Consider the following 21,895-nt stretch of genomic DNA (forward strand, 5'->3'; position numbering starts at 1 on the left):
ATTGCAGAGCAGGCCTCAGGCAGAGAGGGGAAATGCTGGATAGGGAAAAATGGAGGGGCCAGGTGACAGAGGAGCATGGATGGGCATGGATTGGAAGGGCAGGACTCAGGGAGAGGGGAATTGCTGGATAGGGATGAATGGAGGGGACAGATGGGCATGGATGGATATGGATTGCAGAGCAGGCCTCAGGCAGAGAGGGGAAATGCTGGATAGGGAAAAATGGAGGGGCCAGGTGACAGATGAGCATGGATGGGCATGGATTGGAAGGGCAGGACTCAGGGAGAGGGGAATTGCTGGATAGGGATGAATGGAGGGGACAGATGGGCATGGATGGATATGGATTGCAGAGCAGGCCTCAGGCAGAGAGGGAAAATGCTGGATAGGGAAAAATGGAGGGGCCAGGTGACAGAGGAGCATGGATGGGCATGGATTGGAAGGGCAGGACTCAGGGAGAGGGGAATTGCTGCATAGGGATGAATGGAGGGGACAGATGGGCATGGATGGCTATGGATTGCAGGGCAGGCCTCAGGCAGAGAGGGGAAATGCTGGATAGGGATGAATGGAGGGGGCAGGTGACAGACAAACATGGATGGCCATGGATTGGGAGGGCAGGGCTCAGGGACAGAGGGGAATTGCTGGAAAAGGATGAATGGAGGGGGCAGGGGACAGATGGCCATGGATTGGGAGGGCACGGCTCACACTCTCTCTCTCATATACAATGTCTTTCTGACTCTCACTCTCACACACTCTGTCTCACACTGTATCACATTCACTCTCTATGTGCCACACAGTCACTCACACACTCGCTTGGTTTCATACACTCACTCAAACAGAGAATCTGTGTCTCACACACACTCTCTCTCTCGCCCACACACACACACTCTCTCTCACACTGTGTCTCACATACACACTTGCACACACTCTCATTCTCACACACACACTCACACCCAGACTCACGTTCTCTCTCACACAATCACACTTTCACTCTGACTCTCAAACAGTCACTCTCACATACACTCTCCCAAACATACACACTCCGAGGAAAACCTTGCTAGCGCCCGTTTCATTTGTGTCAGAAACGGGCCTTTTTTACTAGTGTCCAATAAAAAAGGTATCATCTTATTTTCTTTCCCATGTTTTATTTTGTTTGATTTCTATTGATAACATCAATTTAGTAATTTGCGTTGTTTAGTGTTACAGCAGATCACCAGGTACAATAGTGCTTTGAAATGACAAGCCCTACTTCGGAATGAACAAAAATGCTAAGCTCTGGAACTCATTGCTGGAAGATGTAGTAACAGCAAGGTTTGGACAAATTCCTGGAGGAAAAGTCTATAGTCTGCAATTTAGACAGACATGGGGAAGCAACTGCTTGCTTGGGATTGGTAGCATGGAATGTTGCTGCTATTTCTGCCTGGCTTGGCCACTGTTTGGAAAACGGGATACTGGCCTAGATGGACCATTGGTCTGAGCCAGTATGGCTACTCTTATGTTCTTATTGCACAACTAAACACTTTTTCCCCCAAAAGTAGTAGCCAAATTTGGAGATTATGAGAAGAAAATGGGTGAGCTTGAAGGACGGGTAGTCAGCGTGAGAATGTAGATTTCAGCCTTGGGGGCCCCCTGGAGCAGCAAATATCAGACTGTTTGTTCTTAAACAATAAGCTGGAATCTTGCAAAAATGCCAACAAAGTAAAGAACTTGTGAATAATGAATTTTCCAAAAGCAGGCCCATACTCCCTTGAGATGTATTCATAAAATATATGAGAAGTATTGAATATTCTTCTAGAGACCATTGTATTGTTCTCAAAGTTGTATTCTATATCAAATTCAAGGCACAGTAAGAACAAGAATTGATCCGGTAATCACTGCAGACAGTCCCGACCTTTCAGCCTTTTGAAGATCCCTTGATGATATTACTACACGAGCTACTTTATTGATATCCTTCGGTTCAGAAGACACTAAGGACACATGTTTAAATTATATTTCAAAATCAAAGCTACTGCTTTCTGGGGTTGGAACATGAGGATTTTTCCTGCTGTGGACAATCTATTTAAGCTTGGAGGAAATTGTTCCTCCAGTTGCATCAATCGGTGGGTGACACCAGCATCACTTTTTAAAAGAAATTCCCAAGCAAATTTATCTTTATAAATCCTTTCCATTCAGAAAACTTCTTACATGATAAAACTATATTATTAAACGTCAGATGGGACTGAGTGGAAATGTGGAACTCATATATGGTTTATTTGGTTTAATATACTGCGAATTGGAAAACTTTGGCGTATTTTAAATGAACATTTTTGGTGGCAGTCTGTTCTGATGTACCTCAAGTTTGAATTAGCCTCCGCACATCTAACAGGAGCTATCAATAAGAAGAATTTAATATGGTCTCTTCTCAAAGACTACTATTTTCGGTATCAGTCTTTTCTCAAAGGAGAAGGTATCATATATACACAATCCTATAACACCCAGCTCCTATCCACTCTTATTTAAACTCAACCAACAAATGTTTAAGGGAGTAGTGTAATGGATCTATCAGATCTTCATGTCACCACCATTCAGGCTATATACGTGAGCCAGGCACTTTCTTATGGTGGGCATGTGTTGGTCATTGATCCAATATTTTTTTTAATTTTAATTCTTTAATCTTTTAATCTTTAAATTTTACCCATCAGTTTTCTAAAGGTTTCATAATTCAAAGTCCATAATAAAATTAGTCTCAAAGACTACATCCACACGCTACATTAAAAGATGTAACTGGTTTAATATCGATGTTCTCATTATACTATGATGTTCTTCCCTATGCATAATTTCTGTATTGCATTGTAATTTGTATATTTGTTCTTTATGAAAAATCAATAACATTTCTGGGGGAAAAAAATAATATACTGCTAATTCATAAAATACAGCAGAACAGTTTACAAGCCCAGGGCCGGTCTTAGCAACTGCGGGGCCCTGTGCAGACCAGTTTGGTGTGGCCCTGCCCCACATAGCTCCGCCCCCTTATGACAAGATGTTTATTTTTTTTTTTTTTAGTTTACGTGCACTTCTCCAGAAAAGAAAAGAGTCAAAGGGTTTACACAGAGGTCTAAATCAGCAAGAACGGAAAACCAAAAGGAAACCCATAAAACACGAGCAGTAGCAAAAAAACCCTGGGAAGGTACCAGGCACAAGAGCAAGTAATCCAATGATAACAGCTCTTTATTGTAGAAACTTGCAAACAATCCTAAACATGGATAGTGAGTAGGGACCAAAAAGTGCTAAATGCATCAACTGCATGTATTATTCTCTAAAAAGTAATTACCACAACAATGAATTTGAAATAAAAACAGCTGAACAGAAAACATCATTCAATTAATTTTAAGTGTCGTTTGCTAAAAAATAATTACCGCTTCAATAGATCTAATATAATAAATTGCTCCTCCAACATTCCAATGTGTCTCACTGGGATCGTAACCACCTGCTGACGTCACTCCTCCAACGTTCTCCGTCCCCCCTCCCTCCCAGTTCCATGGGACCCTGAAACTGGGAGGGAGGGACGGAGGGATAGAGGGAGGGGGACACTGGGAGGGAGGGAGACACTGGAACTCAGAGGGGGGAGGGAGGGAGGTGGAGGGGGAAGGGGAGAGATGCTGCACAAGGATGGATGGAGGGGGCAGGGCACAGAGGACGTTGCCTGCATATGGATGAATGCAGGGGAGAGAGCATAATGCAGGGGAGGGAGGCAGGGAGGGGACGACCCTGGAACTCGGAGGGAGGGAGGGAGGGGGACAACAACCCTGGAACTCAGAGGGCAGGAGGGAGGGGGGACCCTGGAACTGGGAGGGAGGGGGGCCCTGGCACACACTCTCAAGCTCACACACACACTCGCACCCAGTCTCACTCTTTCTCAGTCACATACACACACTCGCACATTCACTCTCTCTCACTCACACAGTCACTCTCTCTCTCTCTCACACACACTTTCTCAAACATACACACTCCGAGGAAAACCTTGCTAGCGCCCATTTCATCTTTGTCAGAAATGGGCCTTTTTTACTAGTTTAAAATAATTGCCACACAAATGGATTTTAAAATAAGAGCAGAGAACAGCTTCATAGTGATTTTTGGGTCCCAAAGAAAATCAAGAAGATAAACTAAGTGGGAAAGTGCAAAAAAGAATTTTGAACTAAACCAACAGCCAAAAATGTTATAAACCGCTTCGCGGGTGCAACAAAACCAATTTGGGAAAGAAATGCAACAGATTCAAAAACTCTTCCATACCCGACAGGATAACCGTGAAATAACAATATCCACAGAAAGCACAGTCTCCCATAGAGTCAACAGCCTAAACATGATAAATTATAGCAACCATTGTTATGAAAGCATCTACTCTATAAAAAACAAAATCAGACTTCAGACGCCAGGAATAGCCTTGGGATGTTCCAGGGGCCTGTTGGTGGGGTGGGAGGTTTATTTCAAGCGGCTGGGGTATCTGTTTGGGGGGGGGGCAGATTTAGGGTGGGAGCTTGAATCAGTGGGCCATACTATCAGAGGGGGAGAGATGAGGTGTTTGTTGGGGGAGGCTGTGTAGGAAATTGGTTGGCAGGAGATAAAATATAAAAGTGGGAAACATTATATAGAATGAGTGAAATGTAAATAAAACTATGACAGGTAGAATTTGTTTAATTTAGTTTCTTTCTGTTTTAATGTGTTATATAGTAATTCCATCTTGTTGAGATGTTTCTTTCTTTTTGTATTCCGCATTGAATCCAGTAGAGTTATACTGGAATAAAAGCTGTGTATAGAATATAATAGAATATAGTATCATGGTGATATGATCAAGATATTTACATAAGTGTTGCCATACTGGGACAGACCGAAGGTCCATCAAGGCCAGCAACCTGTTTCCAACAATGGTTAATCCAGGTCACAAGTACCAGGCAAGATCCCAAAAAAGTACAATACATTTTATGCTGCATATCTAGAAATAAGCAGTGGATTTTCCTCAAGTCCATTTTAATAATGGTCTACGTTTTGTTTTGTTACATTTGTATCCTGTGCTTTCCCACTCATGGCAGGCTCAATGCGGCTTACATATTATATACAGGTACTTATTTGTACCTGGGGCAATGGAGGGTTAAGTGACTTGCCCAGAGTCCCAAGGAGCTGCCTGTGCCTGAAGTGGGAATCGAACTCAGTTCCTCAATTCCCCAGGACCAGAGTCCACCACCTTAACCATTAGGCCACTCCTCCACTCTTCTCCTTTAGGACCTCTCCTTTAGGAAGCCATCTAAAACCTTTTTTAAACCCTGCTAAGCTAATTGCTTTCTTTGTTTGGATTTATTAACTGCCTTTATGAAGCGATTCACCCAAGGCAGTGTGCAGCACTTTAACATAAAACTTACAATGTTGTTAACAGCGTAACAATAGTAAAATGACCAAATATAAGAATAAATACAGGCAATGGGGTACTTAAACATGCTGGCTGAATGCGGTTTACAGTACAAAATAAATAAAATTAGAAGAAGACTAGGAATAACAAAGACTTACCATTAGCAGAACTTTTTAACAAACATTTTAGAAAAAAGTTTTTAATTTGTCCCTGAAGTTGATATAGAATTGTCCTGCACATTCTTAAGCCATATTACAAGAATACCGCACAGATCACAAGAACCTCACCTCTTTGTACAAGGAGTAGAGAAACACAATGGTCTGGACAGTTTTCCCCAACCCCATCTCATCTGCAAGGATAGTATCTGTTCCTTGAGCCCAGGAAAACCGCAGCCAATTTAAGCCTTCTAGCTGGTAAGGATGCAAAGTTCCTCCTGTTGCATCAATGTACCATGCCTGCTTGTCAAACTTAACCGTAGGCTGGAAAGGAACAAAAAAAAAAACACATTAGAACCTTCATTTTGACCTTTGCCCAATAGGTAATAAATCCAAGTCCCCAGGTTTTGCTGTTTACAATACAAATATTCAACCCTGTCCTGGGGGACCACTAACCAGTCGGGATTTTAGGATATTCCTAATGAATATGTATGATAAATTTGCATGCCTACTCTGGGGGAGTAGCCTAATGATTAGAGTAGTGAGATGAGAATGAGGGAGCCCAGTTCAAATCCCATCATGGCTCCTTGTGACCTTGAAAAAATTATTTAGAGGTCTTTTTACTAAGGTGCGCTGAAAAATGGCCTACGCTGGTGTAGACATGTGTATTGGACACGCGCAGGCCCATTTCTCAGCGCACCTGCAAAAAAAGGCCTTTTATTTTGGGGGGGGCCGAAGATGGACGTGCGGCGTGTGCCATTTCCAGCTCTTAAAAAATATTTTTTATTTTTTAGCACTTGGGGCTTCCCCGCTGGTAATTCAGCAGCCCTGCACGCTACACAGTTACCACCAGGTTAGCGCTGGAACCCTTACCACCTCCTAAATTGGTGGCGGTAAGGGATCCTCCGGGAAATGACTGCGCGGCAAGTGGTTCACTTACCGCACAGCCAGTTCCTTTTTTTTTGTTAAAAAAAAAAGCCCTTTACCAGCTCTAGTAAAAGGGGCCCTGTGGTAGCATCGGTGCATGAATTTGCTGCATGCCAATGCTACCGCAGGGGGTCCTTTTACCACAGCTTTGTAAAAGGGGCCCTAAATGTTAGGCGCACCAATGCTAACATTCTAATGGAATCTGGGCATTCAGTTTCCATCACAGAATAGGCTTCTGCCGCATGGCCTTGGGGCACCTAAGTGGAAGTTCTTAGTTATAGAATTGCTCCTGTATTGCATAAGGACATGGATCTTATAAAGCTTTTGTGATTACACCACAGATGTCCGATCTCGGGCCTTGTCAGATTGGGTTTTCAGGATGTCCCCAATAATTATACTTAAGATCCATTTGGATACAATGGAGGCAATGCATGCAAATAGATCTCATGCATATTCATTGGGGGAAATCCTGAAAACTCAACTGGATTGTGGCCCTCGAGGACTGAGGTTGGACAACCCTGGATTATGATTTTATAAGTTTGCTCAATTTGCATGACTTGAGTGTGTATAATTTGGTTTGCACTCGGATTACAATGTGCTTTTCCTTATACGTTTTTGAGTACTTTAGTAAAGTGGACTTGAACACTAGCCCCCTAGTCTCGAGACACACCTAGCCAGCCATGTTTTCAGGATACCCACCATGAATACCTGACTGACTGAGTGTGTGAGGACTGGGTCAAGAACCCCTTATATAGATCCTTGTCTGTGGATAGTGGGTCTAAGGCAGGGGATCTCAACCCAGTCCTTGGGACACACTCATCTGGTCAGGATTTCAGGATATCCACAATGAATATGCATGAGATCATTTGCATAGAATTGGTAAACTGCATATTCATTGTAGATATCCTGAAAATATGACTGTCTAGGTGTCCCAAGGACTGGATTGAGAACCCCTGGTCTAAGGTCACAAAACTAAAACCAGGTAGTTTTCCTCTATCAGGGGATCTCAACCCTGTTCTTGGGACACACTTATCTGGTCAGGATTTCAGGATATCTACAATGAATATGCATGAGATAAATTTGCATGCACTTTACCCATTCTATGCAAATTATCTCATGCACACTCATTGTGGGTATCCTGAAAACCTGACTGGCTAGGTGTGTCTTCAGGACTGGATTGAGAACCCCATGCACTCTTCTATAACGTTAGCACATAAACGTAAGCATTATTTGCGTGCTGATTGTAGAATATAACATTCATGCGTGTAACTGCTAGTTGTGCACTCAGAGGTATTCTATAATATGAGTTGCATAGCACAAATGCAAGGGAGCATGAACGGGGGAGAAGCATTAATGGGCATGTCAAACATTTACACATCTAGATTATAGACTACTTGCATTTCACACCAAAGTGCTATATTAGACGCATGCGTTGACATAGTATAATGGGCATTCCTAAATGTTAGCATATAAATGCTGACTTACACTAGTATTCTATAATGAACATAAGAAAAGCCATACTGGGTAAGACCAATGGTCCATCTAGCCCAGTATCATGCTTCCAGCAGTGGCTAATCCAGGTCACAAGTACCTGGCAGAAACCCAATTAGTAGCAACATTCCACGTAGAATCTCAAATAGTAGAAACATTCCATGTAGAACCCCAAAGAGTAGCAACATTCCATGCTACCAATCCCAGGGCAAGCAGTGGCTTCCCCCATGTCCATCTCTATAACAGATTATGGACTTCTCCTCAAGGAACTTCTGTTATAGAATTTGCACTCAAAGCACTGCTCTTTGACACTTAAATTTTGATGCACTTTCTAGAACTCACCCCACATGTTCACGAATATTTTGATGTCCTTGAGGTTCTTATGGACCTACAGCCAAACGTTTGAGGGTCTGATACAGGTTTGCTCTAATTAGATTTCAGCTTCTTTGGTGGATCTAAAATAATGCTAGCATTTGAACAGCAACCTTGCTCTCCTATCCATGGGATTAATTATTCACCATTAACTGTCTTTATACTTGCATAACCAACTTCCCCACATCTGCCACTTACATCAACAATAGGGGTTAATGGTGGCTTCTCCAATTTTTCATCGCTGAATTTTCTCACTTTCTTGTACAGACACTTTGGGGGTCTCCCATCTTCTCCCAACATCAGCTCTCTAAAAGACATAATTGGAACTTACAAAATCATTCAAAGTTCCTACTTTACAAATGCATAAATTAAATAATATTGAACTGTTTTCACGGCTCCATTGAAAGTCTATCCAGGTGCAAAGACTAACCAATGTATTGAGGCATGCACTTTCGAGGTCCAGAGCCCACACTGTCAGATGCAACTAGGACTCTGGTTCTCACAAGCTCATTCAATTGCCTGGCCTTTAATGGACCTCCTGCCTCTGTCATTTGTGTTATTCACGATATACAACTATTCAGTGATGGAATAAGTAGGGTGGTAGCCATGTTAATCTGTGGTAATATCTAAAGAGAATCCACGTGCGTGGAGAACTCAATAGATCCCACGAAGCGTAAAATATAAAAAAAAAAGGTGGGAATATGAGCCAGGCTATCCAATAACTGGAAACAAAATGAAGTTTAAAATAAACAGCGTTTAATCATTTTCAAACTAATCATAATAAAACAATGTCAATGTTGAATTGTTTTATTATGATTAGTTTGAAAATGATTAAACGCTGTTTATTTTAAACTTCATTTTGTTTCCAGTTATTGGATAGCCTGGCTCATATTCCCACTTTTTTTTTTTAAATAATCTATGGTAATACAAATAAAACAAAGTAAAACAAACGAAAGGAAAATAAGAACTCCCTTGAGACTGTCATTAGAATGCTTTTGGTGTTTCACTATATATATTTTGATTTTGTCAGCTTTTGCTTATAACCAACCTGAGGGAGAGGGCTCTGCCTTTGAAAACTTGTCAAAAAAATGTATTGTTAGTCCAAATAAAAGGTATCAACTTATTTTTCCTTTCTTTTGCTTTATTTCCATTTATTATCAGCAATAGGCATCAAGAAACAATGCGAAACCTTTAATGTTGAAAATAAACAGTTCCACGGTGCCATACCAGACAATTCACAATAAACACTTGTTGGAAAAAACTCCAATTATATGCATGACCTGGATAATGATCTTAATGAGTACTTTATCTGCCATAATCTCCCCTCGGAACACCCTAAGTTGTACCTGTGGTTCCAGTAAGCCTGCTTCAAGGTTTCATACTCTGGGATATTGATGTCATCGATCTCCCACGTACACTGGTCATATGGCAGATCCTTCCACTTGATCAAGTAATGGACATCTCCCTTTTTATCAAAACTAGAACAGAAAGAATGAGAAAAGCAAGCATCAACAACATAGGCAGGAAAGCCTGATTGATTTCTTTCTTTCTGTGTACATTCTTAAAATTGGTGGTACAATCATGATCACCTTCAGTGCCAAGCATGGCAGGACCTTTGGGCAGTGTTGCCAACCTCTTTTACAGACACACACATTTTACCATTGCAATTTTGTACATAGTACCCCTGATTCTATAAAAGTCACCCAAAAATGCGCACACAAATTTGGGCGTGCGCCCAATTTGCACGCATTTAATTGAATAATGAGCTAATTAGTGCCAATATTTGCTTTTTAACAAGCAATTTATTGGCACTAATTAAATTGAAATTCACATGCCAAAATTTTACACGCGTCCCAAAAAAAGGAGCAACTTATAGAATAGCGCTTAACTGGGGGGGGGGGGGGGTAGGCATCAATTGTTTAGGTGTCATTTATAGAATTCACTCCATTTTGACGTACTTTTTGCCAGAATTTACCTTTTTACACACCAAGACAGGCTGCCCCATTTTAGACACTCCGCAGCTCCTCAGTATCTTTCCGCTCTCATCTCTCCCTACACTCCTCCCCGTGAACTCCGTTCGCTGGGTAAATGTCTCCTGTCGTCCCCCTTCTCCCCCACTGCTAACTCCCGGCTCCGTTCCTTCTATCTCATTGCTCCCTATGCCTGGAATGGACTCCCTGAGCCAGTACGTCAGGCTCAGTCTCTGGCTGTCTTCAAGTCTAGGCTTAAAGCCCACCTCTTTGCTACTGCTTTCGACTCCTAACCATGACTCTTTTACTCAACACCCTCACTTATCACCCCTACCACTGCAATTTCCCCACCCCTAGCTGTCTGTTCATCTGTCCAATTTAGATTGCAAGCTCTATTGAGCAAGGACTGTCTTTTCATGTTAATTTGTACAGCGCTGCGTAAGTCTAGTAGCGCTATAGAAATGTTTAATAGTAGTAGTAGTAGTATTAGACAGGACATAGAAGTCAGAATTGAGACGTCCAGGTCAGGATGTCTCAAGATCACTAGTATTTTAGAACAGAATCTGCTGACATAGAGGCTGCTCTAAAGCACAGGAGAAATGGATATTTATGTGCCAAATGTGTGTGTGTGGGTGGGGGGGGGGGGGGGGGGGGCATAAACATCCATTTTAGAAAATAAAACGTCAAAACTTTCCATGGGTTGAAAACTGGCAGAAAAACATGTTTATCTTTCTCATTTTGTGAATATAAATGCACATTTTCTCAGCACTGTCACAGAGAATGATTACATAAGTACATAAGTACTTGGAAAGACTAAAGGTCCATCGAGCCCAGCATCCTGTTTCCAACAGTGGCCAATCCAGAGTCCAGGTCACAAATACCCGGCAAGATCCCAAAAATGTACAAAGCATTTTATACTGCTTATCCCAGAAATAGTGGATTTTCCACAAGTCCATTTAATAACGGTCTATGGACTTTTCCTTTAGGAAACCGTCCAAACCTTTTTTAAACTCCGCTAAGCTAACCGACTTTACCACATTCTCTGGCAACAAATTCCAGAGTTTAATTGCACGTTGAGTGAAGAAAAATATTCTCCGATTTGTTTTAAATTTACTACATTGTAGCTTCATCACATGCCCCCTAGTCCTAGTATTTTTGGAAAGCGTGAACAGACGCTTCACATCTACCCTTTGTCAGTGTTTACAATTGGTGTAAAACTGGTTGCTTTCTCACCATTTAAAACTGAATATGGAAAAATATGAATTGCCCAATATTCAGCACTATTTAACCAGTCAGAACGGTTAAATAGTGCTTAACCGGCTATCTGCCGATATTCTGCAGAGGATAACCGGCTATCCCCCACTGAATATCCCCGGTTAGCAATTAGCCAGTTATATCATGTGATATAACTGTCTATCTGCCAATTTTTAATGTGGGTTTAGCTGCTTGATTTGGCTGCGTCAAACCCTGGAATACCTTTGGCCGGTTTGAGGATATCCGGCTAAGTCTGAATATCGACATAGCTGGTTATCTTCAAACTGGCCAAAAATAACTGAAAATGGCTTACGCAGACCATGAGAGTTAGACAGTCTAACTCCTGCGGTCTGAATATCAGTTCTAAAACATCTTGTATTTAGGGTCTCTATATAATCTAAGGCTGCCAATTGGATCCAGATTCGCAGGTCAGGTTTGGTCCAGTCCTGGGTTTACACCGTTGCATGCAGGGACTTGTAGTTCTGATTTCCCCATTACATTCCCTAAGAAAAGCAAGTCCCGGCATGTAAACCCAAGACTGGATCATCTCTATCCTGCAAATCTGTATCCACTTGGCAGCCATAATATAATTTCAACCCAACCTCAGAATTAACAAAAGATGGAAATAAATATTCATTTGTTACTCAACTTAAAGTTTGGGGAATAATATTGGATAATATGTTGACATTTGAACCACAGGTATGTGTGCAACTTAATTGATTAACAAGCCAAATGGGCAATAACAAGCAATTATTGACACTAATTGGCACGAATTAGAAATTACGCACAAAGCTTTCTAAGCGTAAACTGTAAAATGATGTACGTAAAGTCTAAAGCGCAGATCTCAAAAGGGGCATAAAACCAGAATACGTCAGATGTGAGTGAATGAAGCACGGCAGGCATTAAAAGAATCTCCCAGACTCTTTGCTTAAACAAGAGATTGGCAGCATAATGAATAGTAATCCTTGCATTTATCTGTCCATGTGAATTCACCTTCTTTGATACAAAGACAGTTCTAAGAAGCTACAATAGGTCTGGTTTGTGATATGTCTACGGAGAACCTGGTCGATTTGCATAGTTTAATTACATTGGTAAGCAGGCCTATCTTAGGTTCTCCAGAGCTAAATTTGGGATCTATTTCCCTAATGTACACAATTTATTTATTTATTTACAGAATTTATACCACGCATTAGTTCACATTCTAAGCAGATTACAAATACCATACATAATAATAAACATTAAAACACATAATATAAACAATTAAAATAAAATATTCAAATCTCACTGCCACTAAAATCACAGCTGTTGACATGACTCATTATAAATCATCATAGTAACATAGTAACATAGTAGATGACGGCAGAAAAAGACCTGCACGGTCCATCCAGTCTGCTCAACAAGATAAACTCATATGTATATACCTTACCTTGATTTGTACTTGCCTTTTTCAGGGCACAGACTGTACAAGTCTGCCCAGCAGTATTTCCCACCTCCCAACCACCAGTCCCGCCTCCCATCACCGGCTCTGGCACGGACTGTATAACTCTGCCCTCCACTATCCTCGCCTCCCAACCACCAACCTCTCTTCCCCCACCTGCTCCGCCACCCAATTTCGGCTAAGCTTCTGAGGATCCATTCCTGCTGCACAGGATTCCTTTATGCACATCCCACGTATATATACTAGTATAAAGATCAGTCAAAAATGACATGAAAAATGCATTTCCTCAAATACATTCAAGGCCCAATGCATGAAGCTCATCGTGTTGTCAACGTTTGCTTTAGACTGGTTGTAGCCAGTCTAAAGCAAACATTATCTACTGACTAATGCACAAAGGGGTTTTCTGTGGCTCTAACGTGTGCCATTAGCAGCCACCGAGAACCCCATGCAAATGTATTACAATGAGCTCATTAGTATTTTAATGAGCATTCCAGGCAATGTCCAGCTCCTAAGTGCCTAGCTTTAACAAGCTAATTTTATGGCTGCTCTGGAGCTGTTGGAGAGGAGGGAAACAAAAACAGGCAGGATTGTGCTCCCTACCTTTCCCCTCCTGACCCCTTCCCGACCACCCCGGCACCTCCTCCTCCACAGATACCACCTCTGGGCACCCCTGAATATTAAAAAAATTCCCTGGTGGTCCAGTGGACTCCAATCCCCTAACCCTGCCCCAGTCCTCCCAGCAAAGATGCACCCTGGTGGTCTAGTGATCTCCCTCACTCCCCTCTCCATACCTTTAAACTTTGGAGGCAATGCTCAGCCCCTGCCCAGTGCATCCCAGGATGCACTGGGCAGGGGCTTGGTGCCACCATTTTCTTCCAGGTGGGCCCAGAGACAGGAGGGAGGAGGTGTTGCTCCTGTACTCCTGCCTCCAACTTTTTAAGGTATAGGGAGGGGAGGGGGTACATCTTTGCTGGGAGAGGGGACTGGGAGGGATGCAGGGGGTTCAGATCCACTGTACCACCAGGGTGATTTTGCTTGGGGAGGCCAGGAGAGGATGCAGGGGGGCTTGGCATCCACAGGACCACCAGGGAATTGTTACCTGAGGTGCAGTGGGGATCAGTGGGAGGTGGTCAGGGTCCACTAGACCAGCAGGGATTATTTAGTGGAAGTTGCGGGAGGGGTCACTAGACCATAGGGAGTTTGTGGAGCCGTGCAAAGGGAGGGGCTCAAGAGGGGGTCCGCTGGACTCCGTTGGACCCCCGCTCGAGCCCCCCCTCCCCTGCGCACTTCAAAAAACTTCCTGGCAAGCTGTCAAACGCATTTGGCAGCTCTGGTTGGCAAACAGTGACCGAAGTTCAAAACAGGATCTGGGAATCTCATTTGCATGCAGTCCCCTTTGTGCAATGGTCGTGTTTGAGACATGGTAAATTTTCCCATGACCATGGCACCTGTATTTTACAAGTGCTGCTGTGTGTTGGCCCCTCACTCTCTTAGCCCTGTCTTCAAGCCTGGCAGGGCCCTCTCCTCAGTAAGTAAAAGTGTGAATGTTGTTTGCTATGGGCAGGGGAAACCAGGCAAAGTCCACAAGACTGTGCATAAATAGAGTTTTAATCTATGAAATGCATAGGCAGCTTCCTTCTTTACATATATTTCATGTTCAATAAATTAAAGTTACTATGGGACAATTTTTGGTGAAACGCAAAGAGTAGATCCTAAAGAATGAAAAGCAATCAGTAAATGTCCTAAAAAGACAGCATAAGCATTCCTTTTTGGAGCATGACTGGCAGACTGACCAACAAACGTAGCAAATTATATAGAGACAATTTTCCAACCCGGTATGAAGATGCTGCTTTGCCTGCCATAATACGAGTTCTATCATTGTGCGCCAACAGCATACATGTGGGGGGAAATACAGTAATAAAGCGTTGCCATGGAAACAGTTGTGGCAATAAAATCATGAGGCACCAGCTCTAATGGAATATGTAACCCGAGTGATTGATAGGATGCATCATTTTGAAAATGAAACATTTCTTTCCCCATGCACAGACCCTGGCAGATTTACTGGGATTCTCACAAATCGCCTATTCAGGTTGGCATCAGCTTTTTGAATATTATAATTAGCAAACAGCAAATTTAAGGCCTCATAAAACCCATAACGTTTGACTTTCACCGTCAAAGGCAGTCCACAGATCCCGAGTATGTGTTTTGTTCCAAATGAAAATATAATTAACCATTGCTGCGAGTGCCCAAGGAGGCTAGAAAGGTCACTGGAGAGCTGTTGCATATTTCACAGCCTTGTGAAGACCTTTGGAAGAAATAACAAAAAGAGAAAAATGAAAACAAGTTTTTTTGACATCAGATGAGGACAAGCTTGTGCCATATGAGTTGTTTCTTGAGGGGGTCATTTTAAAACTGCTTATTTTGGTGAAAGGTTTTATTTGTGGGCAAGCATTTTTTTCTCTATAAACAGTGAAGTCTTTTTATTATGTAAACTGCTTGGATGATTAAATATGATGAATCATACATCAATCGAATCTGAAACATTGGGACATGCAATGTTAGAAAACAAAATGAAAAATGTATATAAAAAACAGGTTTGTTTCATTTTGGAGTCCTTTTACTCAAGTGTGTTAGATTTGTGAAAATTCTAAATCTAATTAAATATGAATCCAATTTCCAGTCACAAATTCTTGTGAAATTTCTTTACTCCTGATTAAATCAAGAATGATTCATTAAAGTGCTTTGGACTGCTGTTCAGCACTATGGTCTGGACAGCTCCTTTGCCAGACAAGTAAACTATTTAGTTGGTCATACCAAAATTAATAGCCCTTTTCATATTTTTAAGATTTGCTTAAAAATTGAATCTTTCCTTGTTTGTTTTTTCCTGTGTTACCTAGTCCAATGCTCCTGGGCGTGAGTTTGCACTTGAGAGATTTCCAGAGCTCAGTTACATGGAGAGCGCTGTGTAAACCTGGCTTATGATATACAACTACTGTATAGCAGTGTCTATGGAAAACAAAATACATTTCATTTTGTTTTTCAAGTTGTTTTCCCGGTATTTTGAGGTTACATAAGTACATAAGTAATGCCACACTGGGAAAAGACCAAGGGTCCATCGAGCCCAGCATCCTGTCCACGACAGCGGCCAATCCATGCCAAGGGCACCTGGCGAGCTTCCCAAACGTACAAACATTCTATACAATCAAGCCATTGTGACATCACTAATGAGGTTGGCTCTTATTGGTGGAATGAGCCACTATGACATCACAATAGGTTAAATCACTGCTCTATGTAATAAAAGTGAGCCAAGTAGAGGACATAAGTACATAAGTAATGCCACACTGGGAAAAGACCAAGGGTCCATCGAGCCCAGCATCCTGTCCACGACAGCGGCCAATCCAGGCCAAGGGCACCTGGCGAGCTTCCCAAACGTACAAACATTCTATACAATCAAGCCATTGTGACATCACTAATGAGGTTGGCTCTTATTGGTGGAATGAGCCACTATGACATCACAATAGGTTAAATCACTGCTCTATGTAATAAAAGTGAGCCAAGTAGAGGACATAAGTACATAAGTAATGTCACACTGGGAAAAGACCAAGGGTCCATCGAGCCCAGCATCCTGTCCACGCTTCCCAAACGTACAAACATTCTATCCAAATGTTGTTTTGTTTCATTGTCATTTTTTCTGCTCATTTCATTTTTAGCATGACAAATGCAACAGTTCATTATGGGGTCCTGTGCTAGCGGCGGGGGCCATTTTTCCCATGCACCAGGGCCGTTTTTTCCTCAGCCGGTAAAAGCTAAAAGAAAAGTGGCCATGCGGTGAGATAACTCTTACCGTGTGGCCATGTGGTGGGGAGCCCTTACCACCACCCACTGAGGTGGTGATAAGGGCTCCCACACTAACCTGGTGGTAACCGGGCAGTACCCGGCGATGCCCGATTACTGCTGGGTTATCACTGCACAAGCCATTCCCAGAAGTTTTCTTTTTTCCCCTGGAAATGGCATGCCCTTGGGGCGGGACTACTGACGGCAGCCGAGTTGGGCCGGCGATAGTCCCGGAAGAGTGGAAGAGTGGTAAGCTTGCGTTGGGCTTACCAGCACTCTGTAAAAGGGACCCTATGTTTTGTGTTGTTTCAGCGGGGAAATGACACAGAATTGCTATAATAAATGTAGTTGATGCTTTCATGTTATAAAAGGATAGTGCATCCCTTTTGCTGCAGTGCAACATCTAAGAAATCTGGAATAATCACTGAAAACCTATTAATACAGACTTGTCACGATAACATGTTGATGAATTAGCAGTGGGTACTAGGATGCAATTGCTATATTGTAAAATCTTATAATAGGGTTAGGTTTCATTGCTTTTTGATTACATTTAGCATTTATGTGGTAATATATTTTTGTTATTTTGAGAATTTTAATATATCTTAGTTTATTTATTAGGTTTATATTTCATATACATAAAATAATTGTACTTTTTTTGTCTTATATTATGTATATGGAATTGTAACCGATCTAGATGCATGGATGGAGCAGGCTATATATTTTTTATAAATAAATCAATAAACCAATATGGCAATTTTTGTCCTCATGACTTTTCAAAAGAAGAAAAGAAGGCTTATGAGTTCACCATATCTGTATGTGCATCCCAGTATCTGTGTGTCTCCCTCCATCATTTTTTGTGTTGGTGTCCTATGCATGTCATGTTGTCAGGGGTTCCAAAAGGATCTCAACACGAATGTTTTCTTTTTTGGGAGGGGGGGGGGGGAAATCACTTATCTACGTTGACACACATTCACAAGTATCCTAGAAAGAAAGTTCCATTAGTTCTGCATGGTAATTCTTACTAAGGAACATGAATCAACTCCTTTAATCACTCGAAGATCTGGTTAATGATAAGTTAGAAAATGCATAAAGAACCAGCTAAATGCTATTATAATAAACTGTTTTATGAAGAATGCAGTCTTGCTTTCTAACCTGAACTTTACTATCCCTCTATGTTCTGTCATATTATCTTTGTTCACTGTCTGTCTTCCTTTTTTCTTACCTGTGGTTCATTATCCTATGGATCATCATCCACTCTGGTTTAATGCCATATCGATAATACTTTTCCTCCATCTTTGCATACTGGGGGTCTTTGTTTTTTCTCTTCTCACTTTTGCCATCCTCATCTCCAGAGCCGTAGTCAAATGGTGGCGGGTCATCCATGTCGTTTTTTCTTTGGTAGTTTCTGAACATCACGGTATGATACAACTCCAGCTTCATAGGTAACAACCAAAAGATGAATAAAAAATTAAAGGTTTTATTAAGCACCTTTTTAAATAAAAAAAAAAAGCCCATTTAAAATGGAGAAATATCTAGCATTTCAATATCTATGATAGAGGTCTATAAAATAATGAGTGGAGTTGAACGGGTAGATATGAAGCGTCTGTTTACACTTTCCAAAAAATACTAGGACTAGGGGGCATGCGATGAAGCTACAATGTAGTAAATTTAAAATGAATCAGAGAAAAGTTTTCTTCACTCAACGTGTAATTAAACTCTGGAATTCGTTGCCAGAGAATGTGGTAAAGGCGGTTAGCTTAGCGGAGTTTTAAAAAGGTTTGGACGGCTTCCTAAAGGAAAAGTTCATAGATCGTTATTGAATGGACTTGGGGAAAATCCACTATTTTTGGAATAAGCAGTATAAAATGTTTTGTACTTTTTTGGGATCTTGCCAGGTATTTGTGATCTGGATTGGCCACTGTTGGAAATTCCGCTATATCTTTTTTGAGATACGGCGACCAGAACGGAATGCAATACTCAAGGTGAGGTTGCACCATGGGCTAAGCCTGCTATGTACTATTCTGTACCTAAGGACATATCTTCAATAGCACATACTTTATATGTAGGTGCTACATAAGAACATAAGCATTGCCATACTGGGACAGACAGCCCATCAAGCCCAGCATCCTGTTTCCACCAGTGGCCAATCCAGGTCACAAGTACCTGGGGTAAGATCCCAGAAAAGTAAAACAGATTTTATCCTGCTTATCCTAGAAGTTGCAGTGGATTTTCCCAAGTCCCAAGACTTTTCTTTTAGGATATTTTCCAAACCTTTTTAAACTCTGCTATGCTAACTGCTTTTACCACATTCTCTGGCAACAAATTCCAGAGTTTAATTACTTGTTCAGTGAAAAAATATGTTCTTTGATTCGTTTTAAATTTACTACTTAGTAGCTTCCTTGCAAACCCCCTAATCCTAGTATTTTTGGAGGGGAACAGCCAGGGTAGTTTGCCTTTGAAATTTGGTTACAATGGGTGCTACTCGATACACTATTTTCCTGTGTGCTAAGCCCAGATTTAACATGGTAGGTTTTTAAAAGGGTTTCTGTATATTTTCATTTTCAGGTCATGTGCTAATTTTCATGTAAGCTTGTGCTACCTGGAAAAAGTTAAATAGGAGGTGGTAAGTGATCCTGCATTAACCCTGTGTTATCCAGTTAACATTCACTAATCATTACTATCTATTTATATTTTGTTCACACTTTTTTTTCAGTAGTAGCTCAAGGTGAGTTACATCCAGGTACATTGGATATTTCCCTGTCCCTGGAGGACTCATAATCTAAGTTTGTTCCTGAGGCAATGGAGGGTTAAGTGACTTGCCCAAGGTCACAAGGAACAGCAGTGGGATTTGAACTGGGCACCTCTGGATGTCAAGACTGGATGTCAACCCTTCAAAGACCATTACCAGTCAGGACGATGTGGTCGGCAAGTTAAGGGAAAATTCCTTGATACAGCCTTTGGCTCAAACATGTTGGGCAAGATCCCCTGATCAACTGGGAGAATTATTACTTTATTGAGTGTATTTTAAAAATATAATTAATTAGATGAATGTTTTGAGAATATAATACGTTAAAAAAGCATCTATGGACCAGTGAGGTGGGTGTGTGAATCTTGGAGGTAATGATGATCTTTGAACCTCTGAGTGACATCCCTGAGGTCCGTTAAATTTCTGAGAGAAAGGAGCAATATTGTTCTTTGATGCTTATGTTTGAGCTCTTTCTAAAGTTTTATATCATCTAATTTGCTAGTTTCATGTTATAAAATGGCCACATTGATATCCATGCAGAGTTGAGGGATAGCTTAACCGTTAGAGCAGTGGGTTGAGAATCAAGGCACCCAGGTTCAAATAACAAACATATTCAGCACCATCTTACAGCATCTAACTTTAAATAGAGGCTAGCTCTGCTGACGTTTGACTCCATTGTTTGCAATATATCATAGATTTTTGTCTAAAGGCAAAGAAAGATTGGGGGCAATCGTTTCATGCAAAGAAAAGCTACGAGAATGGTATGGGATTTGTGTTACAAGACGTATGAGGAGAGACTTGCTGACCTGAACATGTATACCCTGGAGGAAAGGAGAAACAGGGGTGGTATGATACAGACAGTCAAATATTTGAACGGTATTAATCCGCAAACAAACCTTTTCCGTAGATGGGAATGTGGTAGAACTAGAGGACATGAAATGAGATTGAAGGGGGGCAGACTCAAGAAAAATGTCAGGTAGTATTTTTTCACGGAGAGAGTGGAGGATACTTGGAATGCCCTCCCGCGGGAGGTGGTGGAGATGAAAACGGTAACGGAATTCAAACATGCGTGGGATATGCATAAAGGAATCCTGTTCAGAAGGAATGGATCCTCAGAAGCTTAGCGGAGATTGGGAGGCAGAGCCGGTGGTGAGAAGCGGGGCTGGTGGTTGGGAGGCGGGGCTAGTGCTGGGCAGACTTCTACGGTCTGTGCCCTGAAAATGGCACGTACAAATCAAGATCAGGTATACACAAAAAGTAGCACATATGAGTTTATCTTGTTGGGCAGACTGGATGGACCGTGCAGGTCTTTTTCTGCCATCATCTACTATGTTATCTACTATGCAGGCACTGAGAACTCAAAAAAGACTTACTTGCAGCTCTTTGACCCACGAACAATGCCAGTAGGAGAGTCCTGCCCATTTCACAAAGAATTCTCTCTCTGGAATACCTTCCAAAGGTTTGGGTGGAGGGGCAGTGGTGTCGTTATCAGCAGGCGGCACAGATGAGAATGGAGGAGGGGGCTCTTGCCATATCCAATGCAGAATTCGTTGTACTTTCCCAGTTAAAGGAGGACACTGCAGAAATATAGAAACAGAAAAGCACAAATAAGCATGAAAACCAGATTGTGTGTGTGTGTGTGGGGGGGGGGGGGGGGGGGTAGTTCTATAACAGAGCACACACTATAGGTACTGGTTATGATATCTATTGCAAGCCTATTCAGTAGGTGTCTACTTTTCTGTATACAATGATAGGAAAAATGACTGAAAACAATGAACATATTAAGGCACAATCACTTACATCAGCCCTATAGCTGAAGTAAATGCCTGTGCCTGGATGTTACCCTGTAGCAGTGGCGTTCCTAGGGGGCTGACACCCGGGGCAGATCGCCGATGCGCCCCGCCCCCCGGGTGCAGCGCCCCCCCCCCCCCCGGACGCAGCACGGACCCCCCCCCCCCGGCAAAAGGACACCCTCATGAAGGAACTCCCCCCCGGGTGCACGCCGCTGGAGGGGGGTACTGCGCGCGCCTGTCCTCCGTTGTTTCATGCTTCTTCTCTGCCCCAGAACAGGAAGTAACCTGTTCCGGGGCAGAGAAGAAGCATGGAACAACGGAGGACAGGAGCTCGCGGCACCCCCCCATCGGCATGCACCCAGGGCGGATCGCACCCACCGCCCCCCCCCCCTAGGAGCCCTGTAGGCTCTGCCCACAATCCACCAAACCCTGCCTATGAACACGTCTGTCAGCAAAGTATGAGAGCTGTCAAGTTACCCAGTCCTAGGCTGGAGACCTTTTGGCCAGTCCTGGTTTCGAACTTACATCCCAAAGCACTGTG

General features: G+C 42.2%; 1 protein-coding gene across 1 annotated transcript in view; it reads right to left on the bottom strand.

The window, feature by feature from the left end:
* CHD5 (chromodomain helicase DNA binding protein 5) overlaps positions 1-21,895 on the bottom strand; it is a 192,126-nt gene that overhangs the window by 121,989 nt on the left and 48,242 nt on the right. The window contains 5 exon segments of the mRNA XM_030222487.1: positions 5,662-5,853; positions 8,518-8,626; positions 9,666-9,797; positions 18,038-18,249; positions 20,935-21,138. Coding sequence (XP_030078347.1) covers positions 5,662-5,853; positions 8,518-8,626; positions 9,666-9,797; positions 18,038-18,249; positions 20,935-21,138 — 849 coding nt within the window.

This window comes from Microcaecilia unicolor, chromosome 13 (assembly GCF_901765095.1).
Source record: "Microcaecilia unicolor chromosome 13, aMicUni1.1, whole genome shotgun sequence".
NCBI lineage: Eukaryota > Metazoa > Chordata > Amphibia > Gymnophiona > Siphonopidae > Microcaecilia > Microcaecilia unicolor.